The sequence below is a fragment of the Pelodiscus sinensis genome, chromosome 2 (genome assembly GCF_049634645.1).
Source record: "Pelodiscus sinensis isolate JC-2024 chromosome 2, ASM4963464v1, whole genome shotgun sequence".
Classification (NCBI taxonomy): Eukaryota; Metazoa; Chordata; order Testudines; family Trionychidae; genus Pelodiscus; species Pelodiscus sinensis.
This window is the reverse complement of record NC_134712.1, coordinates 183492932-183513961: the sequence shown is the minus strand read 5'-3', so window position 1 is coordinate 183513961 and position 21030 is coordinate 183492932. Positions and strand designations below refer to the sequence as shown.

Below are 21030 nucleotides of genomic sequence, written 5' to 3'. Positions count from 1 at the left end.
CTTAGATTTCTGTTGCTGGTATCAATAGTAATGATTTGATTCATAGGGTGGAGGGGGAAGGTGTCCTACACCACTCTCCCCAAATTGTCTGCAGCTCCAAAGTTAATAATTTCTAGATTTTAATTGTGTACTGTCCTCGCTAGAAGCCAATTGTAGAATGCTGGTTCCCTTAAATGGCTGTGTGCATGACTCGATTTGCTGTCTGGATGGACATCATTAACCATCCCACTTCATCCTGTTCTCCCTACTGTAAAATTAGGGCCAAACAATTAAAATATTAATCATGATTAATCAGTTTTATTAGCACTTCAAGCAATAGAATACTATTTAAATTTTTGGATTTTTTTCCCCTATATTTTAAAATATACTGATTTTAATTACAACAGAGTGCAAAATGTACACTTCTCACTTTATAGTATTTTTAGTTACAAATATTTTCACTGTAAAAATAGTATTTTTCAATCACCTTATAAAAGTATTGTAGTGCAATTTACAAGTTTAGTCTTTGGGGGTTCTCAGTAATTGCATCTCAAAAATTAAACATAAAACCTCACAATGCCCTCTACAAGAGGGCCATGTGAATGCCTATTCTCACTTTCAGGTAACATTATAAATCAATGTTGCCCACTTCTATCTCCCATAATTGTAAACAAACTTGTTAGTCTTCACAACTGGCTGAGCAAGAAACAGAACTGAGTGGACTTGTAAGCTCCAATGTTTGTTTTGGTTTTGAATGCAGTTTAAAAAAATAAAACTTTGTCAAAGCCTTTTCATGATAAAGCGTTTGCACTACAGCACTTGTATAAGGTGACTGAAAATATTTATAAAAAAATATATACATACACAAAGTCAGCAGCCTACCCTTCATATTGGGTTGCAGTTGAAATATATCTATTTCAAACATGTAGAAAGCAATCCAAAATATTTATAATAAATTTAAATTGGTGTCAGTTATTGTTTTAACTGGGATTAATCATTAATATTTTAATAGAATTAATTTGCTTTGGGTTATTCATTTGAGTTAAACATGATTGACAGCCCTATGTAAAATATATGCTTAGGCTTCCCACAGTGCCCTTTCCCACACCCTGTGGATTCCACTTTCTAAGCCTGACCTCTGAGGACTATCCCTTGCACTCAAAGTGTTCCATGGAGCTTAAACAGTAATATCAACTAAAGTCTCAGATAGATTTCAAAGTATTGCTCACATCACTGTCTGGATACGCACCACTGTGCAATAATGGCGACCAGCTAATGAATCATCTCTCTGCTTCAGAGAAGCAGAGAAAATATATCTGGGTCAAAGAAGATGGTGGCTGTGGAGTAAGGGGAAGAACATTCAGACAGATTTGAATTCAGATAATGAACGAAGCTAATCTGCAAATCCCTACATTATTTTGCTGGGAATGGGAAACAGTACTGTAATTACTCATTTAACATATGGCCTGCTTAACACATTTTCTCAATGGCATGATTTTTTTTTTAAGGGAACTTTTTCTAATAACACGACCGTCCCTGAAAACACGAAAATAATCAAGTGGTGGACTACTTCGCACAGCAGTGTAAGTTGGTGAAAACAGTGGTAATATGCATGAGCGGATGAACACGTCAGTGCTCCTCCGCTCACTCACGTTTTTATCTTTGTGCTTTAACAAACCGTGGCAACTTGTGTTGCGAGATATCTAATGTTGACGACCCAGCACCAACAAAAAATTGACTTTGCCATCACCACCTGAAACACAACCCCCACCTTTTCCATTATTTTTAATGGGAAAATTAACCCCACATAGCACGTTTTCGCTTAGCACGAACTCTTTCAGAAACGCATCTATAGTGTTAAATGAGGGATTACTGTAAACAAATTTGCAAGACAAAATTACGACAAAGTCCATGAAAGGTTCCAAACAATATGGGAGGGGAGGGAGGGAAAGACTTCAAATAAAGATCTCTAAGCAACTTTTTCTTTTAAGGGGATTTACCAGCTGCTTAAAACACCACTACAGAGTTAGTGGTTAGTATTTGTTAGAAGCATTTGTTAACCATATACAAATTAAGACAGGTCAAATCACATGGGGTCAATATTAATACAGCATTTCCCAGATTCCTTGTGATGGATTCAGCTCCTTCAATAAGGGCATCCAGTTTGACCCCAATTCCCTATATTGAATTGTCTGAGAGGAATATTCAAATTATGGACAAATGCATCAGGCAGCCACCAGTATGAGCCATGTATAACCCAACATGCAAGGTCTTTTGACAATGAGGTTTGGCATGGCCATGACTGTAGCCAGCTGCTGCCAATACCCCTTAGTTAGTGGTCAATGAACAAGTGATCTCATTCCAGACATCCCTTATTGCATTCATGATACCAGCATTGTTGTCAGATGCTCTCACAACCCTATTTGGCTCTCGAATCCAGCAACTGTAAAAAAGTTTCTCAAGTTATATCTTTGACCCTTACAAAGGGACTCTTCCAACAGTCACTCTACCAGATGCAGCAGAAACAGGCAATACACCTTTTCTCCTGTTACCCAGAACAACATTAAGCTAAGTGTTAATGTGACTTAGGCCCTTTTGAAAATTGTATCCAAGATCAAATAAAATTTTGTATCTCATGACATTACAAGTAGTCTCAGAACAATATTCAGAAGTCACAATGGATAGCAAACAACTTACGGCATCAGGGTGCTAGTCTGTAAACAAGGAGGTAAGTCCTTCACTAGCTCTGCCATGGTGTTACTGAATTCTACATATTTTACAGTAGATTAGACAAGAATTAATACCACCATATAATCCAGGGGTGGGCAATAATTTTTCGCCAAGGGCCACTTGGGAAATTTTTGAAGTGGCCCCAGGCTGCACAAGAAGGGGCGGGGCATCGAGCAGAAGGGGCATGGCCAAGGTATTTCCAGGTTCCCCACCCCCAGACAATGATTGGTCTGGGGGTGAGAGAGTGCCTTTGCCCCCACCATCCCACATTCCCCCAAGGTGCCCATGCCCCTGGCATGGGAGAAGACTTCTCTTGCTCCCCTGCCCCTAGGCTAATTAAGGCCTGGGGGCGGGGGAGCGCAAGAAGCCTCCTCCACTTCCCCCCCCCCCTTCCCCTGCAAGTAACACGCGCAGCTTCAAAGCGCTATGTGCTTCCCCACCCCCAGGACAATTAGAGCCTTCTCCACTCTGCCCCTGTCCTGCGAGCAGCACGTGATGCTTGAAAGCGCTGCGTGCTGCTGGCAGGGCGGGAGGAGGCTTCACATGCTCCCCAGACCCTAATTGGCCACGTCTAATCCACTTCTGTTCCTACAAGCGTTTTTATAGTATTTGGCATAAATCTGTACTCAATTGTGGCCAGTGCACAGCAGCCTCAACAGATCAGAGACCTCATTACTCATCTTCATCTCAGCCCTCAATGAGAGTTTGGTCCTCCTTTGTGCTACTGGACAACATGGCCTGGTGTATAGACTCCATTTGCAAGGCTCCACCTCCAGTGCCTCTAGGCATGGCTGGGAAAGGTCTGAGCTCCAAGCAGAAACACATCTGAGTAAATGGCCTTGCAGCATGTGCTATTCATCTGAGGGGGCAAAATAAAAGGACATGGTCTGCATAGGGGATCCCTTCCACCCATATAAGACTTATCAGGATGGTTGGTTCCTTGCCGGAATTGGGAGTACATCTAGACAACCATACAGTTCAGAGTTTCTGGACTGTACAGGAGACAGCACAGCAAAATTTCTGCCTTTCATGAAGTTCTCTCATGTCCAGGTGATGTCAGACATTTTGACCACAGTTCTTATAACCAGGATGGGTATGGATGCTCTGAGTGTCCTACCCTCATTTGCCAAAAGCTGGGAATGGGTAACAGGGAATGGATCATTTGATTACCTGTTCTGATCAATCATTCAGAAGCACTTGGCATCGGCCACTGTGGGAGGACAGGATATTGGGGTAAATAGACCATTGGTCTGACCCAATATGGTCATTCTTATTATCTAAAGAAATAAGGGGCAGAAAGAGCTAACCCTCTGCGCAGAGAAGCAATGAAGTTCTGTAATTCTGGGCCCAGCATCAGAGTACCCTTTTCTGCAGCAGAATGCAGTAACAGAGTGCCTCTGCAGACACATTCATGAGGCTCACAAATGAGAGCTCTGCTCTTTTCATGGGGGTGGGCCAGCAGAACTTTTGGGCAGTGGGTGTTCCCATTATGAGCACTCTCTGCAATCCATGGAAACAGGAAGTGCCAGCCTATTGCCCGTGGGAAGCGTTCCTAGTGCAATGGTTGAATTTGTCAATGTACATCTTCCTTCCTTCTCCCCTGCTATCTCCTGCCCTTCAGAAGACAAAGCAGAATATGGTGCTATCAGGATTACAGTTGCCATGGTAGTCAGGGTTGCCAGAGGGTCCCCCCAAAAATACTGGATACGTGGTATTTTGGTCAAGCAAGGAGCACAGGATAATAAGTACTGCCTCTCCCAGCCACTCCCCCTGCCCCTTCTGACAGGCCCAGACCGCCGATCGTGGCCCTGCCTCCCAGCGCTGATCGCGGCCCTGCCTCCCAGCATGGGAGCCTATGATTGCGCAGAAGCCTGGTGGGGATGGGAGAGTCCCAGCCACTCCCTCCACCCCCTCCAGGCTTCTGCTCAATCATAGGCTCCTAGCACAGATTGTGGCCCCGCCTTCCAGCCGCTCCCCCCCGCCCACACCAGGCTTCTGTCCGGTGCGCAGCTGGAAAAGTCAGAGAATACCAGACATTGCACATGTCCAGTATTCTGATTTTTTTTTAACTGGACAAAGAGCGCAAATACCGGACACCTGGCAACCCTAACGGTAGCGGAAGCAATTCTGGTTCGTCACTATCTGGCAGATGGCTCCTATCTGTGCATACATCTACAGACCCTCCTCAGCCTATTGCCCCCAGAACCAAGACAGAAGAGACCACCCCAGCCTAGTGTCCTTTCATCTAGTAGGCTTAGGTTTTTGGCTGGACAAAGGTCATGCCTTGTTCAGAGGAACATCAGTCCATCTTCTCAATTCAGTGAAGTCCTCTACAAAGAAGTGCTATGCCAACAGATGAAAGCTGTTCCTATGGCAGAAGTGGGGAAACTTTTTTGGGTTAGAGGCCACTAACCTACAGAAAAAAAAAAAAATCAGCTGGGGGCCACACGCAAATGAAAAGCAGCAAACACACCCCTCACTGGCCCAGCACCTCACTCACGCAACTCCCCTCACACTCCAGCTCTGTGGTGGGGATGTCAATGCTTCAGCACTGGATTAACTCTTCTGGGGGCACAGGGCTAGTAGATTTGGAGGCCCTCTGGGGTGGAGCCAAAAATGAAATGTTCAGTGTGCAGGAAAGAGATGCTGGCGACCAGGCTGAGAGTGAGGATGTGGAGTCTGGTTGGGAGGTAGGGTGCCAGTTTAATACACTCAGCAAATCTTTCCACTCATTTGCTCAAGCAAGGAGTGGACACAGAAGTAACTATCTTTACTGATTACTTTAAGTAGTATTTCTGACCCCAATAAAAATGCTAACAGAAAAAAATGGAAGCTATGACTCCTTTGTCCAAAAATTTCAGAATAGTTAAGTCATACAACAGTAAAAAAGATTGAATGTGAATAGCTTTCAATTTGGGGGATGGAGAGAAGAGGTGAATGAGGAAAAAGCAAACTGTAGTTTGTTACCTGTATATTTTATTTTCTATAGCAGTCGCAGCAAGAAAAATGTTGCCTACGTTGCTCAGAGAGAGGAGTTAGTTAATTTCAGCTTGCGGTCTGAATCCTACACTTTATCTCCTCCCCCGCCTCACACACACCTGGTCTTTCAATTTTGCAAGTTTAGCAGGGATTCCCACAACCTTAGTTCCGCAGTTGCTCTTTTTGCCCCTAATTGGTTAAAAATAGCCGGGAAGAACTGGTGAGGAAAATTAGGCCAGTCAAGAAAAAAAAAAAAAAATCAAAAAAGGTTACACCAGAGATTTAAGCATTGACATTATACAATGACATTTTTTAGAGTCCTATATTTGATCTGGAGATGCCAGAGTTAAAGGTAGACCCTCAAGAAATTTATTGTTTACTAGGTCTTAGGCCTTGCTTCTAACTGTGGTTTTCTGTATAGGTATGGGCTTGAAGCAACAGCTGGAAGCACATTTGTAATGAAAAAAAGCTAGAAAGCAGTTTTGACACCCTCAATGACCTCCAAACCAAACAGACTATAACAAACAGAAGGATCCATTTAACACAATGCAGTATGCAATTACCCTGCCACATGCATGATTAATGAAAAGAATTGTGATATGAAAACAGGGATATTCATTAGTCTAATTGTTTACGTCTTGTTCACAATATAATACATTTATCATTTTGATGGCAACATTAAGATTATGGTATATATATATATATACACACACACACACACACACACACACACACACAGGGTTCCTCCTTTCCTATCCCAAAAAGGTATACAACTTTAAGTGTGGTTTTATCAAGGAGGTCAGAATACTAGTATGTATTTGAAATTACCCGACATCTCACATCACTGGTCATCATGGCCCTAATGCAATGATAAAAGAACTGATCATGTAAGAAGTTTTCGGAACTAGTCCAAACCCTTGTGTGTAGCATGTCGCTACAAACTTAAGTGGCCAACCACAACTATTATTTAGGTTGGACATTTTGGACTCACCAATATTCAACCAATGCCACAAGGCCCATTCCAAGATGAATAACAGGTCTATGTTCATTGTAATTATCCTGCCACAGAATAGTAAGCAAAATGTCTCCTCAGACTCTCTCATTTACAAAATTAAGCTTTCTAGCCCAAGAACATAACTTTCAGACTGAGTACTGCTGTCCCATCTGCTCATGTCTACATATTGCCTCTTGGAATATTGTTTTAGTCCTAGCCTACTCCCATTCAGTTTAACTACTCTGAAGTCTAACGAGAACAAGTTAAAATGTCAGAACTGGTCAATATCTGACTGCTAAGCATTTTAGCCTACAGCCAATGTTCTTTATATTTTCTGACTGACAGATAATCCATGAGGGACATCAGTGGGAGGCCAATTATTGCCAACTGTTGCTAGAATAAGAATCTAGGGATTCTACCTCCAAAAGATTTCGAGTCACCTCTGCCTAAGTGCACAAGGAAAGAAGGTAACTTTCCTTCTTAAAATAGGATTAGACAAGGTTTCAGCTGGAAAAATTACTAAAGATTTCTCAACTCAAAATTCTTTCATTCATCTTTACTACAAACATGTCTTTATCTTGTTTTACATAATCTGCACACTGCACTCTCTCTCAAGCAGTCTATTTCATTTTAAACTTGTTACCATTCAGGAGCAAATGGCCATATTTTTAAAGGCATTTAGATGCCTACAGAGGCAGATGGGATTTTCAAAAGCATCTACTGGCATAACTTAATTCGGTGTTAGGCAGTTTTTAATAAGTCCCTTATCCATATTCTGTAGGCACCCAAGTATCTTTGAAATTTGACTCAAAGTCACTACATCCTGCTGCTTGGTATGGATGGAGAAGGGAGATCAACCTCCTCTTTCCTATAGTAAAACCTGTAATGAATACAGTTTGAAGATGAAATATTGCTCATTTCAGCAGGTAATAATTCGTGCCAAAGAGATCTGTGTAAAGCCTTCCCCATGCAAATGTGCTTGCCCACAGCCAACCACCATCTTTCTCCCCCTACTAAGGATATTTCTACACTGCAATAAAAAAAAAACCTGTGGCTGGCTCATGCCAACCTACTCAGGCTGAAGGGCTTTCTGTTTGCAGTGTAGCCTACCTACCAATCTCAAGACAGAGCCAGAGCTACAGGACTCTCCGATTTGACAAGGTCTTAGAACCTGGGTTCCAGCTCAAACTAAGGATGTTACGGACTAGTCGACCCCCCGCCTCCACAGGGAGGGTGCGGAGAGGGGGGAGTACTTCAAAACGGCAGCGCCACACGGAGTCTGTAGTGAGCCTTGGTGTTTCAAAGCAGTGCCACATGGAGCTGACCCTGGACTCCATGCAGCGTCGCATGGATCCGGGTCAGCTGGGGACTCCATAGCTGATCCTGGGTTCCAGCATGGCATTTCAAACCACACAGAGCCCGGGATCAGCTGGAGAGTCCCCAGCAGACCCCGGATTCTGGGGAAATGCTGGACTCAGAGTCCCCCGCTGATCCCAGGCTCCCTGCAGGTACTTCACTGGGGACTCTTGTACATTTCAAAACTGGCACACCCAGAGTCAGCAGGACTGGCCTCTGGCCGCATGCAGAGTTCCACCTTCCTCTTTTGAAATGTACAAGAGCCCCAGTGGAATGCGGAAGGGCCTATCGACTAGTCGATGGAAATTCCATCAACTACTCGACTAGTGAATTACTTGATATTTAACATCCTTAGCTCAAACCCTGCAGTTAAAGAGCCCCATAGCCCAACTCCCACAAACCTGAGTCAACTGACAAGGGCCAGCCACAGGTGTCTAATCTGTAGTGCAGAAATCATAAAAATGTTTGTGTAGTCCCAAAAAGGCAACCAGTAGCTAATGAGTTAGGGTGAAAAAAACCCACCACAGTAAATACAACCAATGCACATAGGGACATCTAAAAATGGAGCTCAGGATAGAAGACTTGAATTTCTGACAAAGGAGACGTATTGTGCTGCTTCTTAGTGAAGGATGGTCAATAACCACCACTTTTGAACTTCAGTGGCTGTGTCACATGGGCAAACACTTACTCTAGAGGAAAGCAAAAAATAAGCAAGTATTACTACATTAAATAAGAATGATTACTTGTTTCAAAGTCAGATTGGCACCAGCCTTGAACTGAGGCTGTTTCAGTATGGTTATTCCCTGTAGTTACTGCCACTTTCCGACTGATTCTTTACTGTTGGGGGAGCATCCATGCTTGGGTCCAGCAGAACTTCTCTGGCACTGCTCAACACTTGGTATTATGTGGCCTTCTAAGGGTTTATGGATCTCTCAGACAACATTGTTGTCACAAAAGGGGAAAAAAAAACCAAACCAAAAAAAACCTCTTTGTACTTTTGTCTTGTTGCAGTTTGTTTCCAATAAGTGTGTCAGCAAAACTGGTATCTACTATTTGTTTCTATATCCAGTATTTCTTCTTTGGCATTTTTTTAGTTAGGTGGATTTCAGTTTTCACTGCTTGCCGGTGCTTTAATTTGACACACATGATTTTCATCCACCCTACAACGTGCATTGTTCTCTGGGGTTGCATCCATTTCTTGTGTAAATTTTGGCTTGATTGTCAATTGTAACAAATATTTTAGCTTCCAGTTTATTCATCTATTCCAACAATTTAGCTCTGTAGCATAATGACCTAACTTGCTAGATCGTTTCTTGTAAAGAGAAAAAGTGCCTTTCCCAGGTGACATCCTTGAGTCTTCCGAATTTCTTTGCAATAATATTTGCTCTTAAGACAAGATTGGAAGCACTGGCATGGGGAAGGAACCCCACCTACTCAACAAGACACTCCATTGCACATGTTTACTCTCTCCTCTTCTTCCCCAAAGGAAAAACAGGTGACAAATGTGTAGTCACGTTGCTTAATTCATTACTGGAAGTTCAGGGCTCTCTACTTATCACAGTAGCCTCTACCAAATCCACTGTCTAATTTGGTCAATTTCACAGCCCTAGGAGGGTCCCAAAAAGGAGTTGTGGAATGGTTGCAAGATTACTGTAGGGGGGTTGCAGTACTGCTTCCCATACTTCTGTGCTGCTGCTGGCTGCAGCACTGCTTTCAGAGCTGGAAATCTGGAGAGCAGTAGCTGCTGGCCGGAGGCTCAGCTATGAAGGCAGAGCCCACTGCCAGCAGCAGTACAGAAATAACTGCTAAGTCTCATTTTATAAGGAATAAGGGTTATTTCGGAAGAAGGGTTTTCTTTCAAAATAACCATGTCTAAATAGCATTTTGTATTTCAAACTAAAGTATTTCGAAATAGCGCCTGTCCACGATTATGCAAATGAAATGCAGGATATTTAAATCCCGGCTTCATTTACAATTTCAAATGTCTGCATTTGCATCCCTCTCTCGAAAGAGGGTGCAAGTGTAGACATACCCTATGTGAGGATCAGAGAGTCAGGGCAGCAGGAAAAGGGAAAGAGGTGCCCAGGGAAACAAGGATAAAGAATAAAATTATGCCTAGCTACTTGCACCATTACAATTACATTAATTTTAAACATTCTGATTTATTGTAACTGTACAACTGATGAAATCAATAAAAAGGTGAACTACTTTAAAGACATTTTACAAATACACTGAATAAAATTGGCTTTATCATAATCTAAATAATTCTTGTATTAAAGAAAGACAGCTTGCATAGTCATGCCACACTGAGGCATGCTAGATGGTCTTAGAGTGCATCTACACAGCACCCTAAACTCAAAATAAAATACGTAGTTTGCGTAGCACAAATTGCATATCTTATTTTGATTGAATTTTGGCACATCTACACAGGCCCAAATTTTTTTAAAATGTGCTATATTGAGACATCCCTTCGTCCTTGTGGATGCTGAAACAGCATGCCTAGGGCTGTTGCTACACTTCAAAGGCAAGAGCACCGCATGGGGCCCAGGGTCAGGACCCTGAATTCTGGGCTCCATACGGTGCTGCTGGGGTCAGGCTCCTCGCAGCATTTCAAAGCAGCAGTGCTCCGTGAAGCCCAGGATCAGCTAGGGACTCCCCCCACTGACCCCAGGCTCCATGCGGCGCTGCTACTTTGAAATGCTGTGTGCAGCTTGACACCAGGCTATCCATGGCATTTAAAAGCATTAGTGCTGCACGGAGCCTCGGGTCAGCAAGGGGAGTCCCCAGCTGATCCCAGGCTCCACTCGGCGCTGCCACTTTGACCTACCCCTCTTTTTCCTCCCCCTTGCTGCCTCTGATAGAAGCAGCAAGAGGGGAGGGGGGAGTAACTAGTTGACTAGCCTATCGACTATCTGATAAGCAAATGCTTATCAGATAGTCGACTAGTCGCTCACATCCCCACAGGGCACTATTTTTCATTAAACATAAGCATGTGTGCATTATTTTACAAATATTAGTCAGCTGAAGATATTCTTCACTGGTAAAATGAAGAGGGTTAGCACTGCTTGGAGAGAGAACATGTGTGGTTCTGAAACTGTGGGTCATGACAAAAAGCTCCAGGCCCCCAAAAGGGACAGAGCAAGATCTAGCCTCCTCCAGCCAGCCTTTCAGGGGCACCCAGAGCACGCCATGCAGGGCTCCGATGGCAATCCAGATGTATTTTACGAGTCTAGATGGCCCAGGGCTCCCGCTGCTTGAGTGGTGGCAGCAGCTGGGAGCCCCAGGCCTTTTTTTTTTTTTTAAATAGAGTCCTGGGCCCTAGGACAGCTGCCCACTTTTCTCTTTCCTCCCCCATATGGCAGCCCTGGTCATGACCCTACCTTTTTGGGGCCAAAGCCTGAGCCCTGGGTTGACATGGCTCAGGTTACAGTGCCCTCACCTGGTCTGAAGCCCTGGGTTTGGGACCCCTCTGCCAGGGTGGCAGGGCTCAGGCTTCCATAGGTCATGTATTAATTTTTGTTGTCAGTTGGGGGTGGCAATGAAGTTTAAGAATCACAGAACACTAGGACTGGAAGGGACCTTGAGAGACTGAGTCCAGTCCCCTGCCCTCACAGCAAGACCAAGCACCGTCTAGATCATCCCTGATAGATGTCTATCCAACCTGCTCTTAAATATCGCCAGTGATGGAGAACCTCTGGGCTACACAGTGCCCACATGTAGTACTCTTAAGCATGTATTGAGCAACAAACAAAAGTTGCCCTTAGTGGGTAGTAGTCATGTTATGTAGACTATTTCTGTTCAGGACCAAGGATGTCTACTTCGGAAGACAAGCCAAATTAACTCCAGGTGTGATTTTTAAAAAACCCAAAGGAAAAAAAACAACACAAAACAAAACCTTGTGTTGATGCCCTCATTCAACAAGAAGGTGACCTTTATGAATTAAACTGAAGTGAACTAAAATAACTGTCTTCTGAAAGAAAGAGTTCACACAGGGGTTTAGTGTGCTTAAAAGTTGCATCTTTAGTTAATTTGGAGTAACTTCCCCCAGATATTTCCACATGGAGAAATAGAAAATCTTAAAATAAGGAAAAGATGATTGTTAGTCTACAGAAAGTAAGAGGGGGTTCTCAATTGCAAATTTAAAATGGGTCTTTCTACTCAAACCTAATAAATTTTATTTATCAGAATCATATTGTTCAATGTATTTTACTGCTTAAGACATCTATGATCATCCAAAGTCAACACTGCCAAGATCTTGACTACACCTGGCTTCCCACTCCATCCTCCCATGCCCCATTTTCAAATGCAGCTGAGCCAGTGATAGCAACAAGCCAGTAATAATGGGGATAGAAATGTAGCCATGTTAGTCTGGGGTAGCTGAAGCAAAATGCAGGACAATGTAGCACTTTAAAGACTAACAAGATCGTTTATTAGATGATGAGCTTTCATGGGCCAGACCCACTTCCTCAGATCAAATAGTGGAAGAAAATAGTCACAACCATATATACCAAAGGATACAATTAAAAAAAAAAAAAAAAAACACATATGAAAAGGACAAATCACATTTCAGAACAGGAGGAGGATGCGGGGGGGGGGGAGGGGGGGAGGGGGGAGGGGAGAGGAAGGAAGGTAAGTGTCTGTGAATTGATTATATTAGAGGTGGGGAGAGTGGGATGTCTGTGAGCTAATGGTATTAGAGGTGATAATTGGGGAAGCTATCTTGGTAATGGGTAAGATAGTTTGCGTATTTGTTCATTCCTTCCCGGAGAGTGTCGAATTTTAACATGAATGACAGTTCAGAGGATTCTCTTTCAAGTGCAGATGTAAAAGGTCTTTGTAGCAGAATGCAGGTGATTAAGTCATTGAGAGAGTGTCCTTTCTGGTTAAAATGGCAAGAAACTGGTTTTTCCATTGTGGTCTTGTCTGATATCTGTTTTGTGGGCATTAATCCTTTGGCGAAGTGTCTGAGATGTTTGTCCAATGTACATAGCAGACGGACACTTTCGGCACATGATAGCATAAATTATATTTCTGGATGCGCACTTCGCCAAAGAATAAATGCCCACACTTCGCCAAAGGATTAATGCCCACAAAACAGATATCAGACAAGACCACAAAGGAAAAACCAGTTTCTTGCCATTTTAACCAGAAAGGACACTCTCTCAATGACTTAATCACCTGCATTCTGCTACAAAGACCTTTTACATCTGCATTTGAAAGAGAATCCTCTGAACTGTCATTCATGTTAAAATTCGACACTCTCCGGGAAGGAATGAACAAATACGCAAACCATCTTACCCATTACCAAGATAGCTTCCCCAATTATCACCTCTAATACCATTAGCTCACAGACGTCCCTCTCTCCCCACCTCTAATATCATCAATTCACAGACACTTACCTTCCTTCTCTCCCCCCCCCCCCCCCACCGTATCCCCTTCCTGTTCTGAGATGTGATTTGTCCTTTTCATATGTGTTCATTTTTTTTAATTGTATCCTTTGGTATATATGGTTGTGACTATTTTCTTCCACTATTTGATCTGAAGAAGTGCGTCTGGCCCACGAAAGCTCATCATCTAATAAACCATCTTGCTAGTCTTTAAAGTGCTACATTGTCCTGCATTTTGCTTCAGTAATAATGGGGGTACTTAGGTATCTTTGCAATGGATAATATTCAGTCTACATTAACCCGCCTATTGTTGTACTACTGCTGAACTGGCAGTAGTAGTGACTGAAAGTTTTGTGCATGAAAAACAAAAACAAAGCCAAAAAAAACCCCACCCCATGGTGCAGACACCCTTTAAAAGTAAGGTGTGGCTTCCATTTCATTTTGTGCTTCATCAGAATTGTTTGTGATAATTTGTTATCCTTCTGCAAAGCCTAGATGACAACAAGGAGCTCAAGCATAGCCAAGATTCTGATCCGACATGCAAAACTTTATTGTCAGTTATGGGAAGGAAAAATTAAAAGGTCATTTAAAGCCCAAGACAACTAAGGACTATCAGCTCAGCACACAATACAGTTATCATTAGGACCTGAATACTGAACCCAACAATACCTTTTTAAAGGTTACTTCTTGAAGTGCAACTTTTACCATTACAATAATGCCCAAAACTACCATTGCGGAGTACTCCTTCAATTTGATATTGTCAACAAACTCACACATTTTGCTTAATATTGGGGTTTTTACATAGAACCTTTCAGACACAAATCTCAAGGCACTTTGCAAAGCACATTAAGCCTCTATATAGACACTTTACTCTGAAAGTAAGAGGTTTAATTCACTTTAGCTTAATTCACAAAGGCCACTTTACTTTTGAATAAGAGCATCCACAGAGGGATTTGATGTATTTTAAATTCACATTGGGAGTTAATTTGGCTTAACTTCCCATGTAGACAAGCCCTCAGTCCTGAACGGATATAACAAGATTAAAGCACAATTTGCGTTATTTTTCTTAAATGCAATGTTAGTGCATAAAAGCAGTGGAAAATTGCTTAAAACCTCATTATATTTAACTTTTGCCAAAGTCTCACTGAATCATCAACAACTTTGTATACTCTTTCTATACAACACAGCTGTGTAGTTTTTCTGTGCATCAGCAGTACACAGAAGAACAAAACCCATTTTATCTAAAGAGACCCTCCCAAACAGACCACATTAAACTTCTTGTATCTACCCTTAAAGGCAGAATGATTATGCTGATCTTGTTATAACTTGAACTTCCAGCCCCAAGGAAACCGGGTACATCAATTCTGAAACTGTGAATAACTAACTCTGAAAATCTCATCTCCATCTTCTCCTAACTGTAAGGTATCTATATTTTAAACCACTGTTAGAGCAAGAAGATTCCAAGGCAAGACTGCCACTAGAGTGACTAGAGCCTTCCTTTGGAGTTTAATCACTTTTGTCAGTTACATCATTAGCTATTTGACTTAATATTTTCTTTTTAGTGGATTATTTAAATAGATGTCTGGGAAGGCGTTCCCCTCCCCCCCCATTAGAGGTTCCTAAAATTAAAAATCCTAATTTAAAATGTATTATGTTAACAAAATGGCAAATCTCACAGTTTCTCAGCCACTCTTGCTAGAAAGTATAGTTTTGCTACCTTATCTCTTTAGTTCTTGGTCAGTTATGTTTCTGATTAGGAGGTTTCTTTAGTATTTTCAAGTACTTATTTTTCGTTTATCAGCCACCATGTGTACACTAGTTAATATACCACCATGAAGCCATTAGCGAATAAATTACATTAGTAGTTCAATAATGAAATTCTATAAATATTGTATCTATGAAATCAATATTTCTATGTTTGCAGCTGTAACAAATGAAACATTTACCATTTTACAAGAAAGTCATGGTGAAATTTTGATAGGAGAGGATAACCAGCACAGGAGGAGCTCTATTGCCCATGTAATAAACTGTAATAAGTACCCCACACATGTTTCTATGTAGAGAAGAAATACATCTAAAATTAAAATAAGAATGCAAGCGGTCTCATGCCTCCCCTGGAATTTAACCTCTATAAGAAAGACTGTTTAGTAGGAGCTCAGAGCTCCCAAACTGCCCTTAGTTTGTTGGTGAATACTGAGAACTCACTTTGGAAGCTGCAACACCGCTCTTTTCATAGTTTTACTGTATGTGGTTGTGCTTTTTGGGAGGAAATCCTGACAAAGAACTTTAAGAATTCTTAAACCAGTGACTGGATTTTAATACAGTTATTATCACACATCCAGTAAGTCTGTTCTAGAATGAAAGTGCTATGGGACAAATTTCCTATAAAAATATCTAGCCTACCAGTGTTTTAGTTTAGAACAGTCTCTTTCAAAGGGTAATCATCCTCTGCCTCATTCTGGATTTTACAGGGATAGTTACATTTGTTATTTAGGACATCCACTAGTCATCAGAGAGGAATTTAGCAAGCACTACAGGAGGTCCAACTGCTAATGAGATTTTTGTATTTCCTCTCATTGCCCCCCTCCCCAAAACATGCCTTTCTAAACACTCACTCTACTAACTTTTAAAAGTTATTTGCTCCTCTAACAATCTTATCAAAAGGCTAGAACTAGAAAAGTAATTAGTTAGAATTACACTGGCATAAACTGTGGTAGCCTAGCTGTCCCTACTAAATAGGACTAACACTTGCAGTTTTTCAACCAATTGAAACAATATTTATTCAGCAGCATCCACGGAATTTTTCTGCAAGTCATTCGATTTTCAGGCAGGGATCTTATCTCCAAAAGTAGTACAGAACCAACAAAAAGTAACTAGAAGAGTAAATTATCCTTAACAATGAAGTTGGCGGAAAATTCCACCCAGGCATCATGCTCAACTCCAAAGGGGAAAAGAGGAGTGCCATTTTCCAGTTTTAAGTTGTCAGTCCAAGCTGACACTTTGTTACTATTTTAAAAATAGGCATATACAGCATGTTGAAGATGTTTGTCTTCACAACTAAAGCCTTTAAGGAAGTTATTTTTGGTAACTATTTTCTAACTACATTATACAAGGATATATTATTTAAAGGATGAGACTAAATTAAGCAAGAGAGGAGTTTGGTAATATCAAACTGTCTCGTTTGTTTTATGAAGCTATGGCTAGAATCTTAGCCAGGAACATGTAGACAAGTATGAATACATTTGCCAAAGCTGTTTGTTTCTTTTGCAAGTTCGTTTTTCCTGCTGCATCACATTCTCTTCTCCCAACACCTTTTAATGGTTTTTTTTTTTTTTTGCTCTTCTACAATGGAGAATTCATAGTATTGCTAATGCAACAACAAGAGCTTGTAGGCAGACTGTCAACTCATCATTACTGTTAAATACTAATTTTGCTGGAGTTGGGACGACCACAAGTATAGGTTCCTCACTGTCTAGATAATGTTCTTAATATTCTCTGCATTCTACCAAAATTCACATCAATGAAGAATCCTGAGTCTCATTTCACTATATGTGCTTTCAAGTGTTTGGATAACTGCTTTCCCGTAACTACTGAAGCCTATAAAAAAGCAGTTTGGATTGTGGGAAGCAAACATTGCCCCCTCAGTCCCTTTCCTTCACCAAGAGAGTAAATGAGACAAGATGAGGTAAAGAGACCAACAGACGTTTGCCCAATTGAATTAATATATCTCACTCACCTCATGACGCCAATATTCTGAGACCCACATGGCCATACTATGCATACTTTTTTTTTTTTTAAAGACACCTCAGGAAAAGCTGTACACATTTCCCTCTCCCCCCATCTCACAGATCTAATCAGAAGGCAGATTCACAATCATGTTCTCTGTGTGTACCAATTTCCCATCAGAAAATATACAAATAAAATAGTTTACAACCATCTTTCGAAGTCAGGGGACCCAAGGACAGCTTTTCACCTTTTTAACTTTAGGGATCTGACATTTATTTCCAATGTTTATATTTACAATACCAAGTGAACTAGTAAGAACATTGTTGGGATTTCTAGCAGGTCAGAGCCAGTGAAACTGTAAGTTTCCAGGTCGTGCTCAATAAACAAATACTACAAAAAATAAGCCACTCATGGGAACTAGAAACAATGCCGGAAACCAAATGAAAGTGGAAGAGGTTTAGAACGCTCTCCTTTTGATTTAAGGCAAGAGGAGGCAGTTAAGATGGGAAGACTCCCAAACAGGGCAGTGTAAAGCAAGCCAGCAAGCCCCTTTCTGGGGAAGCACTTTTAAGATTCACTCGACATTCGGGCCCATTCGGAAGTGCTTGAACCCAAACAATCTCGCCCTGTTTACTAGAGATACCAGGATCAGCTTGAGGATACACTTCTCTCTCGGATAAGAAAAAAAAACGAAGAAACACTGTAACCCCCCCCCACACACACACACACACACACGCTATTTCCGACCAGTTTCCAAGGGCGAACAGGAGTGGCGAGTCGAAAGGGGAGGATTCAAGAGGGCCCCGTTGGCTGGTGCGAACAATTCAGGCAAGACCAGAGCGGCAGCGGGGTGCAGGCGAAGGGAGCGCGGGGCCCAGGCTACGTGCCCCCCAGGTAGGAGCCGGGAGAAGGACCCCTGGCGGGCAGCAGCCTTCCCGGCGGCCGGCGCACACGCTAGCGAGGCGGGGGGTGAGGTGGGGAGGGGATTTCTGAGGAGACCAGAGGAGGGGGAGCGCGGACAGCTCCCGGGGGCAAGGGAGGGAGGCGGGAAGGGGCAGCCCCCAGGGAGCGGAGCCCGGGTGCCGCTAGGGCTCACCTCGTCGTCGTGGTGCTGGCAGTAGCTGGCGCGGTCCTGGAAGACGGAGGCGAGGATGTTGTAGGGCGCGGCGGGGTAGAGCGGCGCGGCCGGCCCGGGGGCCGCGGCGGCCGGGGCGGGCGCGCCGGCGAAGCGCTCGATGAAGTGGTCCTTGGTGAGGCGGACGCGCTGGTGCGCCCGCACGCAGTTGTCGCACAGGTGCTCCTGGCAGTCCAGGCAGCGGGAGCTGGCCGCGTTGCCCTCGTCGCAGGAGCTGCAGCGGGGCTCGCCCTGCCGGCTGTGCGGCCGCCGCAGCAGCAGCGAGGCCGAGCCGCCCCCGCTGGAGGCGGCCGTGGACTGGGCGGCCGCCCCGGCGGGGGACGAGCCGCTGCCGGCCGAGCGGGGAGGCTGCGGGCGGGGGTGGTGGTGCCGGTTGTTGCTGCTGCCGCCGCCGCCGCTGCTGGCGCCTCCTCCCCGCCCGTTGTTTTTCTGCTCCTCGGCGGCGGCGGCCGCCACCACCACCACGTCCAGCAGGTTGCTGAGGAGGAAGTTGGAGGAGGGCAGCGCGTCCATGCCCGAGGGCTCCGAGATCACCACCTTCTGGTCGCAGATGGGGCAGCGCAGCTTGAGCGCGTCCCCAGCGGCCGGGTGCTGCTGGCGCTGCGCCTCCAGGCACTGGCGGCAGAAGGCGTGCAGGCAGGGCAGGACGTGCAGCCGGCGGGACGGGGCGCAGGACGAGCCGCCGGCCGAGGAGGAGTTGGAGGTCTGCGAGGAGGAGGAGGAGGTGGAGGAGTTGGAGGAGAGGGGAGCCGGCGAGCCGCACATCTCCTTGCACAGCGGGCATATCTGGAAGTCAGCCTCGGGAAACGAAGCCATTTGCAAGCGGCCTGGCTGGGGGGAGGCGGGGAGGGAGACGAGCCGTGGGGGGACAAGCCCCTCAGTCGCGGGGACACATCGATCAGCTGGTTTGCAAACAGCGTGGCATGGAGTCGCCGGTGGCTGCAGGGAGTCGGATCCTCGGGGAGCGCTTGGCCCTGAGGAGTGGGGGGGGGGGGGGCGTCCTGCTCGTGGCTGGCCAAGGGCGCCTGCTGCCTCCCCTACCTGGAGCGCGCGCCCGATCCCGCGTCGCACGGGGCAAGTTGTCCCGAGTCCCCCAAGCTAGTCAGCAGCGGGCACAGAGACTTCCCATCTCCCCCCTGGGGCAGCGCGGGGACAACGTGGTTGGCTCCTAAGTCCTTCCTCGAGAGAGCGGGCATGGGCGCCGCCGCAGGCACCCTCCCCTGCATCCAGCGCGGGCTGGACCTAGCGCTGCGGGAGCTGCGGCTCCGATTTCCTCGGCAGCGGGAGATCGGGGGGAGGGGGGCGCTGAGGGCCAAGCCCCCCTGTGACCTGGAGCCGGGCGGCGAGGCAAAGGACTTCCACTGTAGCTCTGCTGGGGGGAATGCAAGAGAAAGGCGAGAACGATTTTTGATTCAGTTTTCCCCCTTCTGCGGCTCAGTCCAGTTCTAGGAGAGGCAGAGACACTGAAACACGGTGGCCAGGCAGACTCCTCCGGCTCCAGTCCTCCCCCGCCGACGCCGGCTCCACCACCGCATGACTGGGGGATGGGGATGGAGGGCGGTGTTGGTGCCGGAGACACTCCGGCTGGCGCGGGTTGCAATGGAGAGAGACACCCAACGCTGCAGGGGGATCGCTTCGGTGCCTCTCGGTCCTGCCGGGCGCCTTCTCCGCTGCCCCGGGTCCCTCGGAGCTGCCCGCCGGCTAGCTCGGCTCCCCACGCTGGGTCAGCTCCAGCACGCGGTCTCCTCTCTAGGCTCGCAGCCCGGCTCGCACACGCTGTGGTTGCCGCTGGGTAGAGCAGCCGCGGCAGGTCCCCGCCGGCCGCCCTGAATTATTCATGGGGGGTGTATTATATTCGCTCGCACAAATTGGAGCCGCTGTGCAATGCTATCCGAGAGTCCCACGCTCCCCCCTCCCCCCCGCCTCTTCTCCGGTGCTAGCCTGAGCCTCTGCAACCACCGGGATCACGTTTCCTTTGTCATCTCGCCTCTTCGTGTGGTGTTTTATTAGGAAACAAAAGTTAAAAAAAAGCAGCAGCTTCCTCCGCAATTTGCACCGCCACATCCACTAGCAACTGGCACCGGGTTTGAATTAGCAACAGCGGCAGCGATAGCAATTACTCACTCCAAGTGATACAGATAATGTGGGATTCCAGCAGAGCCATCGCACGGCGGGGAACGGGTGGCTTCGCCCCTGCCCCCTCTTTGTCGCTCGGGAGGCTTGGGGTGGCTGCTTCCCCCTCAGGTTGAGCTTGAGAGCATGGCTTTTGCAGGGGCTCCGGCAGCTTGTGCTCCAGAAACGCCTCTCCTCTTCCCTCTCTCTGGACGCCTGTTATTGAAACTGATCGGAGTTCGGAATCCTTTTAATCTCCAAAGGAGCGAACTCACTTCCGCCTGAGCTCTGAGGGGGCGGCTAGGGGGAGGGGGGTCTAAAGGCAAACAGGAAACATTAACCCTCTTACTATTGCTGGCTTTTCTGTGCTGCCTCTTTCCCTAGCAGCCGTGGATTCCTGAATCTTCTAGTAATTCGCCTTTTTAAGGCTACAGAAAAACTGCGAGAGTTGCTTTAACTTTATACTGTTTAAAGGGTTTCTAATACTTCATCTGTCCGTTTTTTTATGAATTAGCCCTATAGCTGTGAGATATAAATAATCACAGTCCATACCTCTTAAACTTACTTTTTGTCTTTTATACGTGTGCTCATTTTTAAAGGAGGAGCAACTTAATATTAAAAGCGAGTGAGGG

At 45.2% G+C, this 21030-nt stretch overlaps 1 protein-coding gene across 1 annotated transcript in view; it reads right to left on the bottom strand.

Moving 5' to 3' along the window:
• Positions 1–20668, bottom strand: part of TRIM71 (tripartite motif containing 71) — an 88902-nt gene extending 68234 nt beyond the window's left edge. Inside the window, exon 1 of the mRNA XM_075921963.1 lies at positions 18248–20668. Coding sequence (XP_075778078.1) covers positions 18248–19102 — 855 coding nt within the window. The 5' untranslated portion in view covers positions 19103–20668. The remainder of the gene's footprint in view (positions 1–18247) is intronic.
• Between the last annotated feature and the right edge of the window lie 362 nt (positions 20669–21030).